The sequence below is a fragment of the Heteronotia binoei genome, chromosome 19, assembly GCF_032191835.1.
Source record: "Heteronotia binoei isolate CCM8104 ecotype False Entrance Well chromosome 19, APGP_CSIRO_Hbin_v1, whole genome shotgun sequence".
NCBI lineage: Eukaryota > Metazoa > Chordata > Lepidosauria > Squamata > Gekkonidae > Heteronotia > Heteronotia binoei.
The window spans coordinates 27,641,098-27,665,086 of record NC_083241.1 but is presented as its reverse complement, the minus strand read 5'-3'; the positions used below and the strand labels follow the sequence as shown (position 1 = coordinate 27,665,086).

General features: G+C 44.0%; 1 protein-coding gene across 1 annotated transcript in view; it reads left to right on the top strand.

The window, feature by feature from the left end:
• Positions 1 to 203: 203 nt before the first annotated feature.
• Positions 204 to 23,989, top strand: part of AP4E1 (adaptor related protein complex 4 subunit epsilon 1) — a 31,614-nt gene continuing 7,828 nt past the window's right edge. The window contains exons 1-15 of the mRNA XM_060260176.1: positions 204 to 481; positions 2,725 to 2,796; positions 4,303 to 4,426; positions 5,725 to 5,798; positions 7,241 to 7,362; positions 7,648 to 7,807; positions 8,597 to 8,763; positions 9,567 to 9,640; positions 11,278 to 11,400; positions 11,495 to 11,604; positions 13,871 to 14,010; positions 14,605 to 14,717; positions 14,854 to 14,972; positions 17,034 to 17,333; positions 18,321 to 18,435. Coding sequence (XP_060116159.1) covers positions 290 to 481; positions 2,725 to 2,796; positions 4,303 to 4,426; positions 5,725 to 5,798; positions 7,241 to 7,362; positions 7,648 to 7,807; positions 8,597 to 8,763; positions 9,567 to 9,640; positions 11,278 to 11,400; positions 11,495 to 11,604; positions 13,871 to 14,010; positions 14,605 to 14,717; positions 14,854 to 14,972; positions 17,034 to 17,333; positions 18,321 to 18,435 — 2,005 coding nt within the window. The 5' untranslated portion in view covers positions 204 to 289. The remainder of the gene's footprint in view (positions 482 to 2,724; positions 2,797 to 4,302; positions 4,427 to 5,724; positions 5,799 to 7,240; positions 7,363 to 7,647; positions 7,808 to 8,596; positions 8,764 to 9,566; positions 9,641 to 11,277; positions 11,401 to 11,494; positions 11,605 to 13,870; positions 14,011 to 14,604; positions 14,718 to 14,853; positions 14,973 to 17,033; positions 17,334 to 18,320; positions 18,436 to 23,989) is intronic.

The window sequence follows — 23,989 nt, the reverse complement described above, 5'->3', positions numbered from 1 at the left end:
GCGGCCTGTTTTCGCTTCAGGCCGGGCCTTCCCTCGGCGCTCCAGGGCAGCCCGGCCGACCGGCCTACTCGGAAGGAGGCCTCAGTCGGCTCCGTGAGGGTTTCCTCTCGAGTAAAGGGCGCGCCGAAGAGCGCCGGGCCTTCCTCTCGGCCTCCTCTTTCGGAGGCCGGAAGTGAGCGTGAGGCGGCGGCGGCCGACCAAGCGAGCGGGCGGGCTCTGGCGGGGCAGGCTGCGGGCCTTCTCTTCCGGGGATGCGGCGGCTGAAGGGAGCCGGGGCGCCGGTCCGGCGATGAGCGACGTGGTGCAGCGGACGCTGAGCGCCTTGCCCGGCTTGTTGGGGCAGCCGGAGCCGGGGGCTGGGCTCGGCGCTGGAGGCGGCGGCGGCGCGGCAGGAGGAGGAGGAGGGCCCGGCGGCAGGGGCTCGGCCACCTCGCGGCTCGGCGGCCTCATCCGGAGCATCACCGCCCTCACCTCGAAGCATGTACGGGATGGGGGGCGCCGGGCGTGGGGGGAGAGAGGGCGAGCGGGGCTGCGGCTTCGTTGCAGGCCTCGGCTTTTGCTACCGCCAATGGGAAAGATAATAATAACGGCGAGGAGAGGATAAGAAAGGGGACCCAAGCGGCACTTCATGCATGTCGGTTTCTCTCATTTATCTGGAAAATGATTCTGCCTTTTTCCCTAACGAGGGTCCTCTCCTGTATTTGATCCTCACAGCGCAACCGCCTTGTGAGGTAGGCGAGGGAGAGACTGGCCCAAGGTCCATCCAGCAAGCTTCCGTGGCAGGGTGCAGTTTGGCACCTGGGTCTCCCAGATCCTAAACTGCCACTCTAACCACTTATTAGAACTGGAGGAACTCCCAAATGCAGGAGGCTGGGGTACCTTGCAAACCTTATGCAGTTGGAAGCCAGGATAAGTTTCTGTGAAGCTGGGTTGCCTTTTTAGCATCCTGTCTGCTTGTAGCCTTCAATAGGAGTGTCTAAGCAAACCAGATAAGGATAAGCGTCCAGGAGCACTTAATGCCTGTTGCTTTCTCTCTCTCACATAGAAAGTGACTGCCTTCCTCCCTAACAAGGGTCCTCTCCCGTATTTGATCCTTGTGAGGTAGGCGAGGGAGAGACTGGCCCCAAGTCCATCCAGCAAGCTTCTGTGGCAGGGTGGCATTTGGCACCTGGGTCTCCCAAATCCTGCCCTGCCACTCTAACCACCACAGTACACGGATTGGAACTGGAGGACCTCCCAAATGCAGGAGGCTGGGGTACCTTGCAAACCTTATGCAGTTGGAGGCCAGAATAAATTTCTGTGAAGCTGGTTGCCTTTTTAGCATCCTCTTGTAGCCTTCAATAGGAGTGCCTAAGCAAAATGGATAAGAGTCCAGGAGCACCTTAAAGACAGGTAATTTGTTGCAGGGTAGGAGCTTTCCTGAGTCACTGCTCACTTCTTCAGATACAGCTGGAATGTTAGTCCACCTGTCCTATGCATTGGAAAGTGCAGTGATTTCAGATGCCAAATGACATTAGCGGGCAGATGACAATAGCAGGTATGATTGGTTTAGGTGTCATGCACAGAGGGGCAGTAGCCGAATGGATGTAACTTTTGTGCATCTGATGAAAGCAGCCTGACTTAACTTATGCTGGAATGAAGTTTCTTGTAGATGCTGCTGGATTCTGGTTTTAGTTTGTGGCCACAGGCTAACAATACAACTATTTTATTTTTTTATTTTGTGATTTATAGTCTCCCCCCCTCCTTTCCCAAGATGGGGTCAGGGCGGATTACAACACAATAAAACAGTTAAAATCGCACAATAAAACAGTTAAAATTAAAACCATGAAATAAAACTGAAATAAGGCGGTGTCGGTGGTATAAACATAATTCACAGATTGAGACACAGGAATCATAGGTGTCTTGGATGTCAATTATCAACAGTGTCGGCCTGGTCCCTGGTTGTCAGGATGGTAGTCAATGTAGTCAGTGCAGGGAGGCCGATTAGATGGTGTGAGGACACCCGCCTGCTTCAGCCAAAAGCCTGCCTTGTGCAGTGTGGTGAACACAAGGCTGCCATATATTGAATCAGACTGTTGATTCTTCAGAGTCTGGCAGCGGCTTTCCAGGATCTCAGGCTGGCAGCAGCTCTCCAGGATCTCAATTGGAGAACTTTCATGTCACCTTCATCATCATTGTGGAGAAACCCCAGTAGCAGAATGCTTGAAGATAGCTCTCTGTATAGTTGATTCCTATCTTTTAAAGGGAAAAAGGAGAGGTCCCCTGTGCAAGCACCAGTCGTTTCTGACTCTGGGGTGATGTTGCTTTCGCAATGTTTTCACTGCAGACGTTTTACGGGGTGGTTTGCCATTGCCTTCCCCAGTCATCTACACTTTCCCCCCAGCAAGCTGGGGACTCATTTGACCCACCTCGGAAGAATGGAAGGCTGAGTCAACCTCGAGCCAGCTACTTGAAAAGCCAGCTTCCGCCGGGGACCGAACTCAGGTCATGAGCAGAGCTTAGGACTGCAGTACTGCAGCTTTAACACTCTGCGCCATGGGGCTCTTTTAAAACATTCAGTGGAATTGTATGTAGCAGTTCAGTATAATTCTGTGCATCAGAAGACCATGGTGCAGAGAAGTTATAATATGCAGGAAAAATATTTGCCTGATGTGACAGGATGCCATTTTTGCTAGTTTGCCCAGTATATTTTATGGAATGCCTCTTTTTAATTAATTTTTTTAGGAGGAAGAAAAATTAATCCAACAGGAATTAAGCAGCTTGAAAGCAACAGTTTCTGCACCCACTACATCAGTGGTAAGTTCTAAAAGTGAAACTGAGTTCTCTCTCAAGGGGAGTAGGATGCTGTGATATGCTTGAGTTCCTCGTCCCACAATTCCTGGAGGAAGGAAATTGATTACACTTGGAGGAGCCCACCCTCATTCTTTTTCTTGTCTCCACCTGAGAGAGCAGTAGATTCAGAGAGCTCCTGAGATTTTCCTTAAAGGAGGTCCTTTGGTTGTCTCTTCCCACCTGTATGCCTTTCTGTGTGCCTCTCCTTTTGTTTAAAAACCAGACAAATGTTGTTCTTCTGGTCTCATCTTCGTCGAGTCCGTTTGCCTTTTGCCTGCTGCTTCAGTCACAGTGATTTCTGCTGGGGGGAAAGTGTAGATAACTGGGGAAGGCAATGGCAAACCACCCCGTAAAATGTCTGCAATGAAAATGTTGTGAAAGCAGCATCACCACGGAGTCGGAAACGACTGGTGCTTGCACAGGGGACCTCTCCTTTTTCCCTTTAAAAGATAGCTCTCTGTATAGTTGATTTCTATCTTCAAGCATTCTGCTACTGGGGTTTCTTCACAATGAGGATTCAGGGGAGGGGCTGTGGCTCAGTGGTAGACCATCTGCTCAGCATGCAGAAGGTCCCAGGTTCAACCTACAACATCTCCTGTTAAAAGAAGTAGGCAGTAGGTGACATGAAAGTTCTCCAATTGAGATCCTGGAGAGCTGCTGCCAATCATGGGACCTCCTTGGAGGGAGATTTGGGGGAGGTGAACCCAGGCAGCAGAGTTGGAAATCCCTGCAAAACCACTTGCAGAGCTGCTGGAGTGAGCCACAGGCCGCAAATTGCCTTGCTTGGCTCCTGAAGAAGCAAGGCACCAAAACTCTGCCCTCTACTAATTAGTCAGGATTAAGAGAAAGATTCTAGCTGTATTTGAAAAAGTGAGCAGTGAGTCACAAAATTTTGTTACTCACAAATTTTGTTAGTCTTTAAAGTGCTGCTTGACTTTCGTTGTTTTGTTGATGTTTAATAGCCACAAAACATGAACATCAGGTGTTTAAGAGATGGAAGGAAGGCAAATAGATGGGAGAGAGAGGAGGGAGAGGAGAAAGAAAGCAACTTTACCTTTAAATGCATTCGCCAAGCTGCCAGCCAGCTTGGCTTGGAGAGCCATACAATACCTGTGAAAGAGGGACATGTGGCTCCCGAGCCACAGTTTGGCCATCCTTGCCTTTAACAACTAAGAATTGCCCCAGGCCTATTCTATGTTGCGTTTTTCAGGCTGGTGTGTCATAACTCTTATACTTTTTGGTGTTTTTTAAGGTTTTAAGGTTATGCATTTTAATATTTTCACCACTTTGGTTAGAAATGCTAGGCTGCTTTAAATAAATAGCCAAGTTATGTACAGTTAACACCAATATTCTGGGGTGAGTAAACTTCTGTGGAGTGATTTGCAAGGCTGGTTCGGACTCATAGAGTTAGATGGTCTGTGCCGCACTGTGAACCAAAATGTTTATAGTACTTCATTTCCTTTCTTTCAGAGGCTGATGAAGGAATGCATGGTGAGGCTTATTTATTGTGAAATGCTGGGCTATGAGGCCTCGTTTGGATACATCCACGCTATCAAGCTGGCCCAGCAAGGAAACCTTTTTGAAAAAAGAGTTGGTATGTAACTGAAATCATTGCATGTCAGGAGGCTGCACAAGAAAGTAGGCATGTAGGCTTGGGTTTTTTTTTCATTCAGAGCTGGATGTATGCAGAAGCTAAGTAAACTAGAGTTTATGGCGCCAAATTGAGGTGCCTCTTACAAAATGTTTTACCTAGCGCTCAAGATTTTGATCATGCTATGAGTCTAGGGCAGTGATTCTCTGTATTCTTGGTGCTTGGGGGGCAATGGGGAGGGCTTCTGGAGTTCTGGCTCTGCTGGTGGACCTCCTGATGGCACCTGGGTTTTGGCCAGTATGTGACACACAGTATTGGACTAGATGGGTTGATCCAACATGACTGGTCTTATGTTCTTATGTTTCACTGAAATGTAGCAGGAAACTGGGCTAGATGGAGCACTGCTTTATTTAGTCAGTACTTGTTTGATACAATTACTCCCTGCCAGTCTGTACTAGTTCTTGAATCCGTTCTTTCACAGCTGGTAAATTTGCTGGTTCTCATAAGTTAGATTCTGACCTACTAAAGTTTTAACTCACACTTTGAACAAGCAATTTATTTTTAAATGCCTTTTTCCTGCTCCCTGATTAGGGTTGCCAAGTCCAATTCAAGAAATATCTGGGGACTTTGGGGGTGGAGCCAGGAGACTTTGGGGGTGGAGCCAGGAGACATTGAAGTTGATGCCAGGAGCAAGGGTGTGACAAGCATAATTGAACTCCAAGGGAGTTCTGGCCATCACATTTAAAGGGACAGCACACCTTTTTAAATGCCTTCCTTCCATAGGAAATAATGAAGAATAGGGGCACCTTCTTTTGACACTTTTGAAACTTGGGGGATATTTTGGGGAGAGGCACTAGATGCTATACCGAAAATTTGGTGCCTCTACCTCAAAAAACAGCCCCCCCAGAGCCTCCGATACCTCCAGATCAATTCCTCATTATACCTTATGAGAATCGATCTCCACATAGGGAATAATGAAATGCCCAGCAGACATTTCCTCCCCCCCCCGCCCCCGTTTCTGGTGACTCTGAAACAAGGGATTGGCATCTACTCACGAGTTGCTAACAGCTTCTTCAAAGTAACACAGACACACCATCCCAAGAGGACTTAAGCCCCCGGAGGTGGAAAGTCACATGGTGGCTATGGGGGCACGCTTTCCTCTGCCGGCCAGCTGACTGGGGGCGGGAAGGAGCCTGGGAAAGTGGAAGAGCCCCCACTGGGACCTGGGGATTGGCAAGCCTATCCCTGATGGATTAAAGAGAGTTTGGACTGCAATAATTCATTTTTCCTTCCTTTTCTAGGTTACCTGGCAGTTTCTTTATTTCTCCATGAGAATCATGAACTGTTGCTTTTGCTTGTGAACACCGTAGTGAAGGTACAGTTTAATGGGAGGTTTGGAGGTAAACATCACACTGACTTTGGGCCTGAGTGTATTGTTTTTAAGTGTAACTCAGAGCATTGCATGTGCATTTTAAAATAAAATCTTGTTTAGCATCTGGGATCTTAATGAAACACATGGTTTAATTGATATTTTCTAGAAATTTCAAGTGAAATCTTAAATTATGTATTTTGCTTTTGAGAGTCCTCTTGTGGTCATAAGGACCTTCAAGATCGATATCAATAAATTTAAGACTTTTTTGGATTCTTTTAGCTAAGCCCCCGCCCTGTGGGAATGCCCTCCCCGAAAACATCAGGGCCCTGTGGGACGTGCCACAGTTCCGCTGGGCCTGTAACTATTTAAGCTTGCCTTCAATAGTTAAGGGGAGGTAGCAAATGTCCACAGCACTGACAGTCCCACTGGACAAATATAGATATTGAGAAACACCAACGTGCATCTTGGATTTTACGGTTAAAATGTGTAGAATTGATTTTATTGTATATTGTTTTTAGTATTCTATGTGGTTTTTAACTGTTGTCAGCCGCCCTGAGCCCGTTAGAGGAGGGCGGGATATAAATCTGATAAAATAAATAAAATAAGTACGTTGCATTTAAAGTATTTTTGCAAAGCATCAGTCCCATTCAGTGACTGAAAATAGATTGAATTCAAAAATAGCCTGCATCTGTAAAGTATGAATGAATAAAATATAGGAGTTTATGGGAGTGGAGAATCTTTCAGAACAGATGAAAGCTGCAAAAGATCAGGGACTGTGACCTAGGCTTATTTGGTTGGTTGTTTTTTTGAAAATTACAAATGGTAAATAAGTCAAAGAATTACAGTGGTTTGTGTTGGATATGGGAGAACATTGGATAGTGCTTGAATATGGAAAGATTTTGTTCTTTTCTATGTATGTTTTAATTTAGATACATGAAGTATTTTATATAGAGGATGTTGTGTACTGTTGTCTGAGTAGTAAACTTCCTCAACTAGGCAAGATCATATTACCTAGATGTCCTTCAAGAAAATAAAGTTTGACAAAGAGATAATTTGTCTACCTTATTGTGATGCTTTGATTAATGTTGGAGGAGATCTGGTTCTAAATTAACATAATATATAAAAAAATGAAACATTAAATCTGGGATGAGTGAGAGAATGAAAATAAGGTTTTTGGTCAGTCATGTTTTTCCTGCACAATGCGTACATGTGTTACACAGACTTGCTTCTTCTTTTTTATAAAGGGCATCTGTTTTCTTGGGTATAGGGAGGAAGTGAGGCAGGCAGAGTTACTTATCTGTGTTTTTAGTCTAAATATCCAATTTTGACTCACGAAAGACAGTATGAATCTCTGAATGAGCAGATCTCTCTAGCATTATGCATCATTAACTCGTGTTAGAATACAGGGAAGAGAAATAACAGTTTTGTTTTCATGTCCCTGGCAGGATTTGCAGAGCACTAACCTCATGGAAGTATGCATGGCTCTTACTGTGGCAAGTCAGATATTTCCAAGGGAAATGATTCCTGCTGTCCTTCCGCTAGTGGAAGACAAGCTCCAGCATTCAAAGTAAGAATTGGTATTTAGAAAGGGAATTCTGGGAAGCCTTTAGGGTTGCCAATCTTGACCAGTTGCTCTTCAGATGTCCAAGATCAACTCCCCTAGAGAAAATGGCTGCTTTGGAGGGTGGACTCTGTGGCATTGTATCCTGCTGAAGTCCCTCCCTTTCCTCAGGCTCCACCCCTCTAATCTCTAGGTATTTCCCAACAAAAACCTGGCAACCCTAGTAATAGGTTTAGTATATTTAATTCATAATAGCGAAGTTTACTAAGGTAATTTGTGTTTGACTTTTAGGGAAATCATTCGAAGGAAAGCTGTTCAAGCACTATACAAGTTCTACCTTATTGCTCCCAACCAAGTCCAGCACATCCATAACAAATTCCGAAAAGCACTTTGTGACAGGGATGTGGGAGTTATGGCTGCCTCATTGCACATTTATCTCCAGATGGTGAAGGTGGGATTCTTAAAGCAACTAAAGTATGAGTGTGTCAGCTTGTTTATAACTTTAATGAAACGGATAGGGGGGGGGGAAAGAATTGAAATAACAGACAGTATATGATAGCAATGAAGTATTTTTTTGCTGAACTTTGATGCTTTGTGCATTAACTGTCTAATCTTATTTGTGGTGTGTTTGTGGATACTCTGACATTTTTTTAAAAAAGATGTATTAAAATATTTACACCCTGCCTTTTCTTTTGGTTCAAGGTGGCTTACACACCATAATTAAAACATTACCAATTAAACCTCTGCGTAAAACCCCCAGATTCATAGTTTGTGTTTGTGTGAGTTGTGTGTTGAAAACTGGGAGGGAAGGGACCTGAGAGCCAGTTTGGTGTAGTGGTGAAGTGTGCGGACTCTTACCTGGGAGAACCAGGTTTGATTCCCCACTCCTCCATTTGCAGCTGCTGGAATGGCCTTGGGTCAGCCATAGCTCTTGAAAGGGCAGCTACTGTAAGAGCTCTCTTAGCCTCACCTACCTCACAGGGTGTCTGTTGGTGGGAGGGGGGGGGTAAAGGAGATTGTGACTGCTCTGAGACTCTGAGATTCAGAGTATAGGGCGGGATATAAATCCAATATCTTCTTCTTTTAACTTGTACATGCAAACTCAGGAACTGAAAAATTACGGTAATAGCAATTGCTTTTGTTATGTATGCTTTGTATAGAATTGCATATAAAATATTGTGTATGTTTTGGGTAGGACATTGTGTAAAATGAGAATCCCCTTTCCCCATCTTTCCTGTAGGAGAATGCGTCTGGATACAAAGACCTGACAAGCAGTTTCGTAGCTATTCTAAAGCAGGTGGTGGAAGGAAAGCTCCCCATAGACTTCAATTATCACAGTGTACCAGCACCTTGGCTACAAATTCAGCTTTTAAGAATACTGGGGCTGCTTGGAAAAGATGATCCAAGGTAAACTATCTCTTATTTGCTTTGAGTGTTTTCAGCATGAGCATCCATTTGCAGGGAGCACATTGGATCAGCGCTGTTCCTTGGGCATGCTTGGTTTGTAGCTCTAGTTGCAAAGCTCAAGAATCTTCAGGGATGTTGGGGAAGAAACATCACCATCCAAAGTCAAAATTTGGAGAGCCAGTTTGGTGTAGTAGTTAAGAGCGTGGACTCTAATCTGGGTGAACTCAGTTTGATTCCCCATTCCTTCACATGCAGCAACCTTGAAATCTCAATCATATAAAAGCACCTTTATATTATGAGTATTAGTCACTAATGAAAACAAATGAGATCATTCTAATGTCTTAATAAGCAACAAGCAGAAAGGAACCTAAGAAAGTTTCTGGTCTCAACAGTTGTAATTTAGAATTCCAGCTAAAAATTCAGAATTCTGTACAGTGAAAACAAAGCCATGTAATATGTATGCACCCTAAGAACTACCATTAAACCCTTGCAATTTTGAAGAAGAAGAAATTGGATTTATACCCTGCTCGTTGCTTAGAGGGTGTGTTCACACACACTAAATAACACACTTTGCATCTGGCTTTTTATTGTGCATGAATGGCAAAATCCACTTAACAGTCACCATGTAAAAGCACCCAGAGTCTTAGAGCAGTTTACAGTCTCCTTTCCCCTCCCCACAACAGACACTGTGAGGTTGGTGGGGTTTAGAGAGCTCAGAGAGAACTGTTCTTGAGAGAACAGCTCTGAGAAAACTTGTGACTGTCCCAAGGTCACACTGAACATTTCCATTTTTTTTTTTACAGAACCAGTGAATTAATGTATGATGTTTTGGATGAATCTTTAAGAAGAGCAGAGATAAATCACAACATTACATATGGTAGGTGAGCACATTTTTCTCCTTATATTTAGAAAATGTAACTTGCTGGCTTTGGAAAAGCATCCTTTTAAATCATAAGCCTATATGGTCAGATCCCACTGTAAGAACCATGATGAAAAAAAGGCAGGGTATATATGCAATAACGACAGTGCAGTTTAGCAAACACAAAAGTCAGTCAGTGTAAACGTCATAGAGAAGTTCAAGAAATAGCCAAGAACAGCTGAACTTGTTTTACTGGATGCTGTTAACACTTGAAAGTTATACATCCACAATAAGTTGTGTTCCAGGTCTGGCAGACAAGTATCTGTGGTGCTTCTTCAGTGTTGTGAGTGCTGACACTAATGCCCAGTAAGCAGACTTTATACAGTAAGCAAAAGTTTAGGGCTTGAATGTTAACTTGTCATACACAGAGGTTTCTTCTGGGCAGTGTAATTTAGGAAGTACAAATTAGGTATGTGCAGCATATAAAGGCCTCTGAACTTCTCCAGAGTTTTATACTGGTATAAGCAAAGTTTTCAGCACTCTAAATATATTGCACTTTGCTGTGAATCAAGTTGTTTTATACGGATTCTGTTTAAAAGGGATGAGCTTCATCCTGAGAAATGTGGGGTTCTCTTCAAAGCTGTCCACCCGATGAATCGTCCAGTGTTGATTTCCCCAGCCCATCCTTTTTCATAAGCTTGCTGCCTTATTAATTAGTTCTTGCAGCATTATTAACAAGTCTGAGGGAAGGGCCATGGCTCAGTGCTGGAGCATCTGCTTTGAATGCTCAGAATGCACAAAGTCCCAGGTTCAGTCCCCAGCGTCTTCACTTGAAAGGATCAGGTAATCTGGTGATGTGAAAGACATTGCTTTAGACCCTGGAGAGCTGTTGCCAGTCTGAGTAGACAGTACTAAGTCAGTTTCATGTGTGTTCTTTTGCCTGTGTTGCTAGTAAGGTAAATAGAGCTGGCCTTGGGGTAGGTAATAGGAAAGCAATGTTGGTTTGCTTCAGTTTAGCACAGAAGTCCCCAGTCTTTTAGAACCTGTGGGCACTTTTGGAATTTTGACACAAGGTGGTGGGTGGAAGTACAAAATGGAGGCAGGGCCGACAACAAGATGGCCACCGCAGTGTCACAGACGGAGGTTATGCACGACCCCAGCTGTAACTCTCCAGTATTTCAGGCAGCAGTTCTGTTTAACAGGATCCTTTTAAAAAATGAACATATGGTTTTAAAATATTTTCTTGTGTGCGCACCCGGAGAGTAACACAGTGAAGATACTTGTGCTGTGAGGGCAGCTGTTGCTGAAGCAACTTCTGAAATACCTGCAACAGCCAATCAGATCTTCAGTAGTTGATCAAAAGGCCTGCTGGATGAAAACCCCAGCCACTTTCTAAGAACACTTGGTGAGCTTCAGGAGAGGTGTTGGCTAGGTGCCATGGTGCCCACAGGTGCCATGTTAGGATCTGGTTTAGCATGATGAAAGGAAAGACACAGAAGAGGGACCTGATACAGCTGGGGCACAGTCAGGTAGACGTAAAGCTAACACAGTGCATTCAGAAGTACCTTAACAAGGGGCATAGCTGTTGCTTGAATGAACCTTGAAAGCCTTGACAATCCCATTTACCAGTTTTCTTCCTTCCCCTCCTCCCCCAGCAATCTTGTTTGAATGTGTCCAGACTGTTTATACAATACACCCTAAATCTGATCTACTTGAGAAGGCTGCCAAGTGTATTGGAAAATTTGTCCTGTCTCCAAAAATTAACTTGAAATACTTGGGTAAGTTCTTCGATTTATCACAGCCCAGTTAGGGTACTTGATGCTGACAATAATTCACCTAACTTGGTGCTAATTCCCCCACTTCCCCTTTTAGGTTTAAAGGCCCTAACATATGTTGTGCAGCAGGATCCGAACCTGGCTCTGCAGCACCAAATGACGATCATTGAGTGCCTGGATCATCCTGACCCTATTATTAAAAGAGAGGTAAGCTGAATTAGAACTACCCCCATACCTCTTCAGCCAGTGCCGGATTAAACCCTGTAGAGGCCCCTAGGCAGTTGAAATCTTAGGGGGGCCCTGGCAAATTATCTCAGCGTCTGTGCCCACTCCACGACCCCCACTGCAGCCTGCAGGCACCTTCTTAAAAGCCCCTTTTACTAAGCTGCAGAGGAAAGGCAGAGAGAGGCACACTTGGCAACAACGCCAGCAGCAGCCGCACCAGACAAGTGGGGCAAAGAGCAGCTTAGTTGCTGGCTGCGTGTGCAGGCTGGGAGGGCTGCAGGCAGGGGAAAAATAGGGAGGGAAAGCTGGCCTGGGGCCCCTAAAGGCATGAGGGCCTATAGACCAGTACCTCCTTGGCATAATTGTTAATCCAGCTCTGCCTTCAGCCATAACTTCAAGTTGGTATTCTCCTTTAATTCTCCTCCCTTTAACTGAGCTTATGGCAGTATTATACTTTGAAGATACAAATGCCTCACATTTGAGAGATTTCTGTATTTAATGCTTTGTGAACATATTGCTCATCCATAGCTCTTGATGGAAAGAAACAGTACTATCTTTATGTTAGCACTTAGCAGTCTTGTAACAGTGAGTATCTCCTAAACAGAACTACGCTTTTCTTGTCCATTGAAATCAGTGGGCTTAGAAGGCTATAACTCTGCTTAGGATTGCATTGCAAGACTGCTCACCTGGATCTACTAATGTAGATCTTTGTTTGTTTGGGAAGTTGAGGCATTTGCCAGGGGAACGTTTGCTAAAAGCTTCTGCACTCATTTCAGTAGAAGCGGCTCATCCCTGCATGTCAAGAAAATGTGTGTGTTTGTGAACTGGGATCCACTGCTGAAAAGGTGGGACACTGTGTGTACTGAGGCCCATGCAGAAATAAAAGGTTATGGTCACGGCTTTTTTTATGTAGAAAAAGCCCAGCAGAACTCATTTGCATATTAGGCCACATCCCCTGATGCCAAACCAGCCAGAATTGTGTTCCTGTGCGTTTCTGCTCAAAAAAAGCCCTGGTTATGGTGTCTGGCTTTAGTCTAGTCTTTGATGCTCGTTGCATAGAAGTGAACAGGCAGCTGCAGAACCCTGCATGAATTTTTCTCTCCATAAAAGCCTGGATCCTAAAGCTCTCTATATCGTAGGATGAGATTCAGCAAAAATAAGAGGTCTGAGGTTTTAGCCATGCTAGCATCCCAAATTCTTAATTTCAGAAACCCTACAAAATATTTGAGAAGATTACTAAAGGAACAAATAAGGATTTTTTGTTTTCTAATCCAAATGAACAGGGTTGCTCTGCCCCCGAGGCTAAATCATTTGCAAAATGAGCTGCTCCGATTCCACGTAAGATGCCTGTTATATTGCACCTCTCATGGCACGGCGCATTTCTCAGTTACGCTTATGCCCATCAGTACTTCCTCAAACACTACTGTAGGTGGGAGCCATTCCTGTTATGTCTGAAGACAGAAATCATGTCGAAAATTGATATTTGTAATTTTCCTTTGTGCGAGTGTGGTACTTATGACCAGCGGAGGTGCTAGGGTGCCAGCCCAAGGCCAGTGCCCCAGGCGAAGCCCTGCTGCCGGCACTGGCAAGGATGAGCGCAGTAGCAGCGAGACTCCTATTGTCAGCATGCTTGCCCTGAGAGGCAGAACGACAGCCAGCAGCGGCAGCACACATGCTGAGACCGGGAGCCTCGCTGCTGCTTCCAAGCGGACTATTTCCACCCGCTTAGGGGCAACGGAAGGTAGGAGGGCCCTCTCCCCAGCTCAGCGCTCCAGGCAGCCACCTGCGACTGCTTAATGAATGTGCTAGCCTGCTTATGGCACACAATCACAAAATAGAGGTGCAGTTTATAACACAGGTAACTCATTCTTAAAGCACCTGATGTGTAAAGGCTGTTGCTGCTTTGTACAGCTGCTAGGTTGTGCCTGAGTACTGCCTGCAGTTATGTCATTGCAGTTTTTGCTTGAGGCCACTAAACCATCTGGTGAGCCAGAGTGGTCTAGCGGTTGCAATATCAGATGAGGATCTGAGAGACCCAGGTATGAATCACCACTCTGGAAGGATGGAAGGATGCTGAGTAATCTTGGGACAGTCATGTACTCTCAGCCTAGCCTACCTCACAAGGCTCTTTTGAGGATGATATGGAGGAGAGGAGAACAATATCAGCCACATTGAGTTCCCACTGGGAGGAGAGCAGGGTACAGATGAAATAAAGAAATATGTAAATTCAGCCTGCCTTCTCCTTCAGACTTTGGAACTTCTATATAGGATAACCAATGGGCAGAATGTCGCTGTCATCGTTCAGAAGATGCTTGACTATTTGACCCAAAGCAAGGAGGAATACACCATCATCAACATAGTTGGCAAAATAGCAGAATTAGCTGAAAAATATCCTTTTTTTACATGTTTGGGAATGATTACATACATGCTTATTTTGCATTGTCGTATTTCTGCAGCAGCATTTAAAATCAACTTTGCCCTCACAGGCCTTAAAATTCCTTTACTTGAAGCTACTGTTAGGTGCTGAAGAGCAGTTTGTTGTAGTGGTTAAGTGCACGGATTCTTATCTGGGAGAACCGGATTTGAGTCCCCGTTCCTCCACTTGCAGCTGCTGGAATGGCCTTGGGTCAGCCATAGCTTTCGTAAGAGTTGTCCTTGAAAGGGCAGCTGCTGTAAGAGCTCTCTCAGTTCCACCCACCTCACAGGGTGTCTTGTGGCGGGGGGTGGGGAGGTAAAGGAGATTGTGACCGCTCTGAGACTCTGAGATTCAGAGTGCAGGGTGGGATATAAATCCATTATCATCATCATCTTCTTCTCTGTTGGGGTCTGGAAAAACCATTTATGCATTTGGCTGCCTAAAGGTAATTCTAATAATAGTTTCCCTGATTAGTCCATTAGGATCTTTATACTTTAAAACTGCAAGAGGAAATGGCTTATAATGGGGCTTGGAGTTGATGTACTTTCCCTTAACATTCCCATCACATATGCTCCTGACAACGAATGGTTCATTCGCACTATGAATGCAGTCTTTTCTGTAGGAGGGGATAAAATGCACCCAGAGATCCCCAACAGCTTCTTGAGACTCCTTGCTGAAGGTAGGGGAAACATAACCACACTCTAATAGGAAAAAGAGGGCTTGGGTATTTTGTTAATAGCACCATTTGTTTATTTAAACAGCAACTCCCCCCTACCCCCATACTACTTAAAAGATAATTGTTACATGCTTCATAGGATTCGAGGATGAAAAGGAAGATAGCCAGCTACGGCTTCATGCTGTCCAGTCTTACCTTGCGTTGCTGCAGGATGAGAAGGCGGTTTACCCCCAGAAGTTTCTTCAAGTGATGAGTTGGGTAAGAAAAGGCACATGTTAGAAAGGGACATGTGAGCTCGGCAGCACAGGAAGTTCAGACTTTGAACAGAGGAATGCAAAGAAGTGACTATTTTCCAAAACTGAGAGCTCAAGCTTGTGAGTAAATGTTCATGCCTAAGATGCTGCCAGTTTGGTGTAGTGGTTAAGTGCGTGGACTCTTATCTGGGAGAACTGGGTTTGATTCCCCACTCCTCCACTTACACCTGCTGAAATGGCCTTAGGTCAGCCATAGCTCTGGCAGAGGTTGTCCTTGAAAAAGCAGCTGCTGTGAGAGTCTTCTCAGCCCCACCCATCTCACAGGGTGTCTTTGTGGGGGGGAGAAGATATAGGAGATTGTAAGCCTCTCTGCTTCAGAGAGAAGGGTGGGGTATAAATCTACAGTCTTTTTCTTCTTAATGCAGCTTTTGGGATCCATGCACTTACGTGACAGGAGAGTAATGTTGTGTTGTGGCTTTCAGGAAGCCACATGTTTCAGCCCCAGAGTGGTACTTTGTTAAATCCTGCTGTTTTTCGATGGGATAGTTAAGCACTTGTTGGTCTCAGCTACCATAACAACTCAAGCAATACTTATTAAAGTATTTATACTGTTAGGGTTAACAGATGTCCGCTTTTTTTGGTGCCTGTCCTCTTTTGGGCTGGTTTTTTTTTTTAGAAAACTGATGAAAATGTCCTCTTTTGAGGTTGGAAGAGTATTCCTAGTTAGTAGCAATGATCACAGCTTAAATAGTAGGAGTATATAAAATGAGATTTGTCATAATGATCACTTGTTTGCAGTAAAGAAATACGTCCTCTTTTTTGCTTTTCAAAATATAGTAACCGTATATACTGTTGCATTTTTAAGATGCTTGAAAGGCAGCAATCTGCTTTCCGAAGCAAGGGTTTGTGGATTGTAATAAGAATCTGGGGTATTCCCTGTTTTATATTAAAGTGTTTGTGTTTATGGCAGTAGAAAAAAGCAAGATTCCAGTAACATCTTAAAAGACCAACAAAATCTATGCCTAAAGCTCACACCCTGCCACAAATTTTGTTAGTCTTTAAGGCGATACTGGAGTCTTGCTGTTTTCTGCTGCTACAGGCAGGCTGACATGCCTCTCCATCTTGTTTTGTAGTGACTGCTGTTTTTTTAAAAATTACAGTTGTATTCAGCCGTGCTTGAGAAGGTTGAATATTCTCAACTGAATCCCATTTATTCCAGGTTAAACTCTAAACCTGAGAACTGATCAGGAAGATTTTGAAATCAGAAACCTCATTTTGCTTTCTCCCTGTCCAATGTGGTATTCAGTGTGTGTAATAACTGATAAAGAACTATTGGAATTTAGTTACATACATGCTAGCTGGCTCATTGTTTTCTTTAAGGCATAACTTTGTTATGCATTCTAGAATGATTAAAGGGCTGGAACACTTTCCCTATGAAGAAAGGTTGAAACGCTTGGGACTCTTTAGCTTGGAGAAACGTCGACTGCGGGGTGACACAATAGAGGTTTACAAGATAACGCATGAGATGGAGAAAGTAGAGAAAGAAGTACTTTTCTCCCTTTCTCACAATACAAGAACTCGTGGGCATTCGATGAAATTGCTGAGCAGCCGGGTTAAAACAGATAAAAGGAAGTACTTCTTCACCCAAAGAGTGATTAACATGTGGAATTCACTGCCACAGGAGGTGGTGGCGGCCACAAGCATAGCCACCTTCAAGAGGGGTTTAGATAAAAATATGGAGCAGAGGTCCATCAGTGGCTATTAGCCACAGTGTGTGTGTATATATAAAATTTTTTGCCACTGTGTGACACAGAGTGTTGGACTGCATGGGCCATTGGCCTGATCCAACATGGCTTCTCTTATGTTCTTATGTTCTTAAATTCAGGTTGTTCTATTTCTCAGCTGTATTTTCTGGAACTTCTCGGAGATTGCTTTGTACTTCCGAACTTGCTTCCTCTTTGCTTTTCAGATGCCAGTGACAACCTTTGGGTTGGGTGTGTGTGAATTATTTTCAAAACTGTGATTATAAACTGACCATGATGTCTTAACAATTTCCTTGCGACAGGTGCTGGGAGAATACTCTTGCCTTATGAAAAACGTTGATCCTGAGGTTGTCTTGGCAAATTTGCACAGGATACTTAAGAGTAATGCTACCTCCGAAACCAAAGCCTGGGTTATGGCTGCTGTCACTAAAATAACCTCTCGTACGACGTGTTCTAAAACTGTTGATGAACTGATAACGGACCTCAGTACTTCCTTGGACACCTGCATGAGGCAATATGCTTTTGAGCTGAAAAACCTATGTGAGGATAGAGAATCAATGAGGAAGTTGTTTCCAACGGACGCCAGCTGTGAGGATATTGTGGTGAGTTAACAGTACCTTTTTTATTTGTTTTATCACTGAGCCCTGCAGAATCGAGTATTTTAAAACAAATATTTTTGAGAGATGAAAGCACCACATTTAAACTTCACATCCTTTGGAAGAAAAGATGCCTAGAGATATTCATTCTTTGTAAAGAGATGCACAGCCTTTGCTTCTCCAAGATCTCCAATGGCTAGACTTAAGGGAAGACAATCTACTGGTCAGCGTTGATGTGTTTAGTTTCAGCCAGAGACAACATGCTGCTAGCTAGTCCTTTGTTCCAACCTCAGCTGAACTTTCAAGTGTGTTAGATGTGCAGAGAGTTGGAAGGGACTTCCAGGGTCATCTAGTCCAACCCCTTGCACAATGCAGGAAATTCACAAGTACCTCCCTTGCCACCACCCCCAGTGACCCCTGTTCCATGCCCAGAATGTCTTCATCAATAAGCATGTTGTGCAGCGTGCCCACAAGAAACAGGAGATGCACACTCTGGTTTAGTTTTATATGGCACTCATAATAAATAAAGGTGAATGCGGACTCTTATCTGGGAGAATGGGGTGTGATTTCCCACTCCTCCACATGCAACTGCTGGAGTGAGCTTGGGTCAGTCATAACTCAGAGCTGTTCTGCTCAAGAGCAGTTCTTGGAGAATTCTCTCAGAGAGCTCTAACTTATCACAGGGTGTCTGGTGTCGGGAGGGGAAATGAAAAGAAGATTGTAAGATGCTCTGAGACTCTCTTGGGTAGTGAAGAGTGAGGTATGAATCCAGTCTCCTCTTCTGCTCAAATTGATGCTTTATTTGTGTGAATCATTAAAATGAATGTTCAACTAGCTAAGTGTTCTCATGGGAAAGAAACTTCAGCATGGGATGTAACCAGCACAAGAGTTGCTGGACAGCAGCAGGTTGGGTTTTTATATGGCAGGGTGTTATTCACCTGAAGTGCTTTATACTTTAATCCGATTTCAAACTGTTGCTCTAATTCAATATAGGTAGATGCTTCCTTGTCTTTCTTAGATGGGTTTGTAGCTGAAGGACTTGGCCGAGGCGCAGCACCATATAAACCTCGTCACCAAAGACAGGAGGAGCGGCTGTCCCAGGAAAAAGGTGAGTGTTTCCTCTGCGTTATTTCCTGTGTGAGCTCGCTACTTACTAAACACTTTACTAGCTGAGAAAGAAAGGTAGAGGGTGGGATCAATATTTTACACGTTCACACGGAAGGTGAATTATTGGTTGGCTTAGAAACATACCTAAAATCTTTTGTTGTTGTTGTTCAGTTGCAGTCGAGTCCAACTCTTTGCGACCCCATGGACAAAGGCACGCCAGGCCCTCCAGTCTTCCACCATCCTCCGAAGTCTGCTCAAATTTGTGTTTGTTAAATCAGTAACACTGTCCAGCCATCTCATCTTTTGCCGTCTCCTTCTTCTTTTGCCTTCTGTCTTTCCCAGCATCAGGGTCTTCTCCAGGGAATGCTGCTTCCTTCTCATTTGGTGGCCAAAGTATTTGCGCTTCAGCCTCAGCATCTGACCTTCCAGGGAACAGTCTGGGTTGATTTCCCTTATTTGATCTTCTTGCGGTCCAAGGGACTCTCAAGATTCTTCTCCAGCACCACAGCTCAAAAGCATCTATTCTTCTGCGCTTGGCCTTCCCCATGGTCCAGCTCTCACTACCACTGGGAAAACCATTGCCTTGACCGTACGGACTTTTGTTGGCAGGGTGATGTCTCTACTTCTCATTATATTGCCCAGGTTCGCCTCCCAAGGAGCAAACGTCTTTTAAGTTCATGGCTACAGTCACCATCTACAGTGATCTTGCATCCCAGAAATGTGAAGTCTGTCACTACCTCCATGTCCTCCCCTTCTATTTGCTATGGTGTGATGGGGCTGGATGCCATGATCTTAGTTTTTTTGATGTTGAGTTTCAAGCCTACTTTTGTGCTCTCCTCTTTCACCCTCAACAAGAGGTTCTTTAGGTCCTCCTCACTTTCTGCCACTAGAGTAGTATCATCTGCACATCTGAGGTTGTTGATGTTTTCCCCAGCAATCTTAATTCCTGCTTCTGCCCCATCCAGGCATATAAATCAAATAAGCAGGGTGACAATATACATCCTTGTCGAGCTCCTTTTCCTATTCGAAACCAATCAGTTGTTCCATATCCCGTTCTGACCATTGCTTCTTGACCCTTATGCAGGTTTCTCAGGAGACATGTGAGGTGGTCTGGTACTATCTCTTTAAGGACTTGCCACAGTTTATTGTGATCCACACAATCAAAGGCTTTAGCATAGTCAATGAAACAGAAATAGACATTTTTCTGATACTCCTGTGCTTTCTCCATAATCCAGCGAATGTTGGTAATTTGATCTCTAATTCCTCTACCTCTCTGAAACCCAGCTTGAACTTCTGGTAGTTCCTGATCTACGTACTGGTGAAGCCTAGCTTGTAGGCTCTTTAACATGACCTTGCTGGCATGTGAAATGAGTGCAATGGTGCGATAGTTTGAACATTCCTTGGCATTACCCTTCTTTGGGATTGGAATATAAACTGACCTTTTCCAATCCTGTGGCCACTGTTGCATTTTCCAAGTTTGTTGACATAATGTATGCATCACTTTAACAGCATTATCTTTTAGGACTTTGAATTGCTCAACTGGGATACCTTTATCTCCGCTCGCTTTGTTGTTAGTAATGCTTTCTAAGGCCCATTTGACTTCGCTCTCCAGGATGTCTGGCTCAAGGTCATCGATTTCACTGTCATGGTTGTCAAGGACATTAAGATCCTTCTTGTATAATTTGTCTGTGTATTCTTGCCACCTCTTCCTGATCTCTTCTGCTTCTGTTAGGTCCCTACCATTTTTGTCCTTTATCATGACCTTCTTTGCATGAAACATTCCCTTGATTTCTCCAATTTTCTTGAAGAGATTTCTTGTCCTTCCCATTCTATTATTTTCCTCTATTGCTTTGCATTGTTCTTTCAATGAGGCCTCCTTATCTCTCCTTGCTGTTCTCTGGAAATCTGCATTCAGTTGGGTGAATTTTTCCTTTTCACCTTTGCCTTTCGCTTTCCTCAGCTATTTGTAAAGCCTCATCAGACAGCCACTTTACTTTCTTGCATTTCTTTTTCTTTGGGATGGTACTGATTGCTGCTTTCTGTACAATGTCACAAACCTCTGTCCATAGTTCTTTCGGCACTCTGTCTATCAACTCTAGTTCCTTAAACCTATTCACCTCCACTGTATATTCATAAGGGATGTGATCAAGGTCAAACCTGAATGGCCTGATGGCTTCCCCAGTTTTCTTCAGTTTAAGCCTGAATTTTGAATGAGTAGCTCATGATCTGAGCTGCAGTCAATTCCAGGTCTTGTTTTTGCTGATTGTAAGGTGCTTCTCCATCTTTGACTGCAGAGTATATAATCAATCTGATTTCTGTGTTGCCCATCAGGTGATGTCCACGTGTAGAGTTGCCTTTTAGGTTGTTGGAAGAGGGTGTTCACTATGACCAGCTTGTTCTCTTGACAAAACTCTATTAGCCTTTGCCCGGCTTCATTTTGTTCTTCGAGACCAAACTTGTCAGTTGTTCTGATTACCTTTTGACTTCCTACTTTGGGGTTCCAGTCCCCTATGATGAAGAGGAAACTTTTTTTGGTGTTAATTCTAGAAGGTGTTGTAGATCTTCATAGAATTGGTCCACTTCAGCCTCTTCTGCATCAGTGGCTGGGGCATAGACTTGGATTACTGTGATACTGAATGATTTGCCTTGGATACGAACCAAGATCATTCTATCATTTTTGAGATTGTATCCCATTACTGCCTTCCTCACTCTCTTGTTAACTATAAAGGCTACACCATTTCTTCTACGGGACTCTTGGCCACAATAATAGATATAGTGATTCTCTGAGTTAAATTCACCCATTCCCATCCATTTTAGTTCACTAATTCCCAGAATGTCGATGTTCAGTCTTGCCATCCCTTGTTTGACTACATCCAGCTTACCTTGATTCATAGATCTTACATTCCACGTTCCGATGCAGTATTGTTCTTTGCAGCATCGGACTGTTCTTTCACCATCAGACACATCCACAGCTGAGCGTCCTTTTGGCGTTGGCCCAGCCGCTTCACTCTTTCTGTGGTTACTTGGAGTTGCCCTCCGCTCTTCCCCAGTAGCATATTGGGCACCTTCAGACCTGAGGGGCTCATCCTCCAGCACCATATCTTTTAGCCTTTTGTTACTGTTCATGGGGTTTTCTTGGCAAGGATACTGGAGTGGTTTGATATTTCCTTCTCCAGTGGATCACATTTAGTCTGGGTTCTCAGCTGTGGCCTGTCCATCTTGGGTGCCCCTGCATGGCATGCCCTGCAGCCTCATTGAACCGCGCAAGCCCTCTCGCCACATCAAGGCAGCAATCCATGAGAGGGATTTTTAAATCTTTAGGTAGTAGCAAATGCTATGGAAAGGATATTTGTGGGGTCTAAGCAGTTTAACTGCCTGGGGGATCCAGAAAAAATGGTAACTGTACCAAAGATGCTTTGTTCTATTATTATTGTGGTTGCGGTCTGTTTATTATTTTCACTGCAATGTGAGCCTTTTTATGAATGGTTGTGTGAATTTTGTACTGCAATTACAGACTTTTGTAATTCTGATCGAATGGGTAGCTGTGTTGTTAGTCTGTCTGTAGCAGTAGAAAAGAGTAAGGATCCAGTAGCACCTTAAAGACCAACGGAATTTGTGGCAGGGTAAGAGCTTTTGTGAGCAGACGTGTGTGTGTATGTGTATTTCCCCTTTATGTACCTGCAGTAGAAAGTGCACACACGTTCATACGTTACAAAATACAAACGTACCTTTTCTCACTTAACACATAAGACTACCGTCTGCATCTACCATAAGATCGCCATCTGCATTTATCAGAATACTGAGTGAGCAGATTATCTGACACTGCTTCGGTTATTAAATGGTTCTTCACAGGGTGGTTGAAGGAATTTAATTTGTTATATGCAAGATGTACTTAATTCTACTCTGTGAGTCATCATAATACTGAATTAATTTTGATATATGCCCATCAAATATAGACATTGTTGCCTAAATAAAAAATTCAGAGTAGTTATGACTTCACCATTGTAGGTATCATGATTCTGAAAACAATGCCATGGCACAGAGATTATTTGTGTTTTATTATATTTTATTTCATTTATACTCTCTCCCCGCAGTGGGGATCCCAAAGTGGCTGACATCATTCTCCTTTCCTCCATTTCAACCTACTGTGAAGTAGATTAAACTGGCGCAAGGTTACCCTCGCCAGCTTCTGTGGCAGAGTGAGGATTCAAACCTGTGTCTCCCAGATCCTAGTCTGACACTTTAACCGCTACACCATACAGGCTGTGTTATTGGTGGGGTGCTGAATGCAAACTGTTCTGTAGGTATGCCATCAGGACACAGGCAGCAGAGTCCCTATCTCTCTCCCCATGACTTAGCTACAATGATCTATGCAATGATCACCTCCTGATTGGACTACTGTAACTCACTCTATGGTGGGGGGAGCTGCCCTTGAGACTGACCTGGAAACTTCACCTGGTCCGAAATGCAGCAGTGCATGTCCTTAGTGGGACCACCATTGAAAACCCACGTGCAACAAGTACTCTGTTGGCTGCATTGGCTCCCAGTGGAATACTGGATCAAGTTCAAGGTTATGGTGTTAACCTTCAGAGCTCTGTGAGGTCTGGGACCAAGATATCTGCAGGACCTTCTCTCCCTATATGTCCCCCAAAGAGCTTTATGCTCTTTAGATCTCATGTTCCCCAGAGGGTCTTAGATCTGGATCGCAGAATTTATTGTCAATCCCCGGGCTGAGGGAGGCGAGACTGAAGGCTACCAGAGAAGAGCCTTCTCAATTGTGGCCCCCCCACTGGTGGAACCAACTTCCAGAAGAAGTAAGGGCCTTGCGGGACCTTGTTCAGTTCCACAAGGCCTGTAAAGCAGCCCTATTGCAACTTGCCTTTAGCTGAATTCTAGTATAATGCAGATGCCCAACATCGCTGAACTTAATGAAATCAAAACTAGCACCAAAATTGTTTTTAAACTGTTTTAATATTATTTAATTAGTATTAATTAATTGTTAAAATTTTAATTGTTTATCTACTGTTTTATTGTTTTAGTTGGACTGTTGTTAGCTGCCCTGAGCCTGCTTCAGTGGGGAGGGTGGGATATAAATCTGAGAAAGAAAGAAATAAATATCTGGTGGTCTCCGGCCCAAAGGATGTCTGCTTAGCCTTTTCAGCTCTGGCTCCTGCCTGGTGGAACGCTCTCCCAAGTGAGATCAGGGCCCTGCAGGGCTTTTGAAAGCTCCACAGGGCCTGTAAAATGTAGATGTTCCGCCAGCCATATGGCTGAGGTGGCAGATTGCTTACATTGGCCTCTCTTACCCTGGCTTGTGTTGTTCATTGAGCTGTATGCTTTACATTATTTGCTTTGCTGCTCCTTGCCCAGTTACCCAAGATTTATTATTATCTACATACACACTTTATAGGGAACACTTGCTGATTTGTGCCTGACTGCCATCTTGTGAATTGGATTACTTGATGATTTGTATAGGTTTTAATCTTGTGTGATTATTTTAATTGCCCTAAATTTATTTTTTTTATATTTATTGTCGTAACCCACCCTGAGCTCTG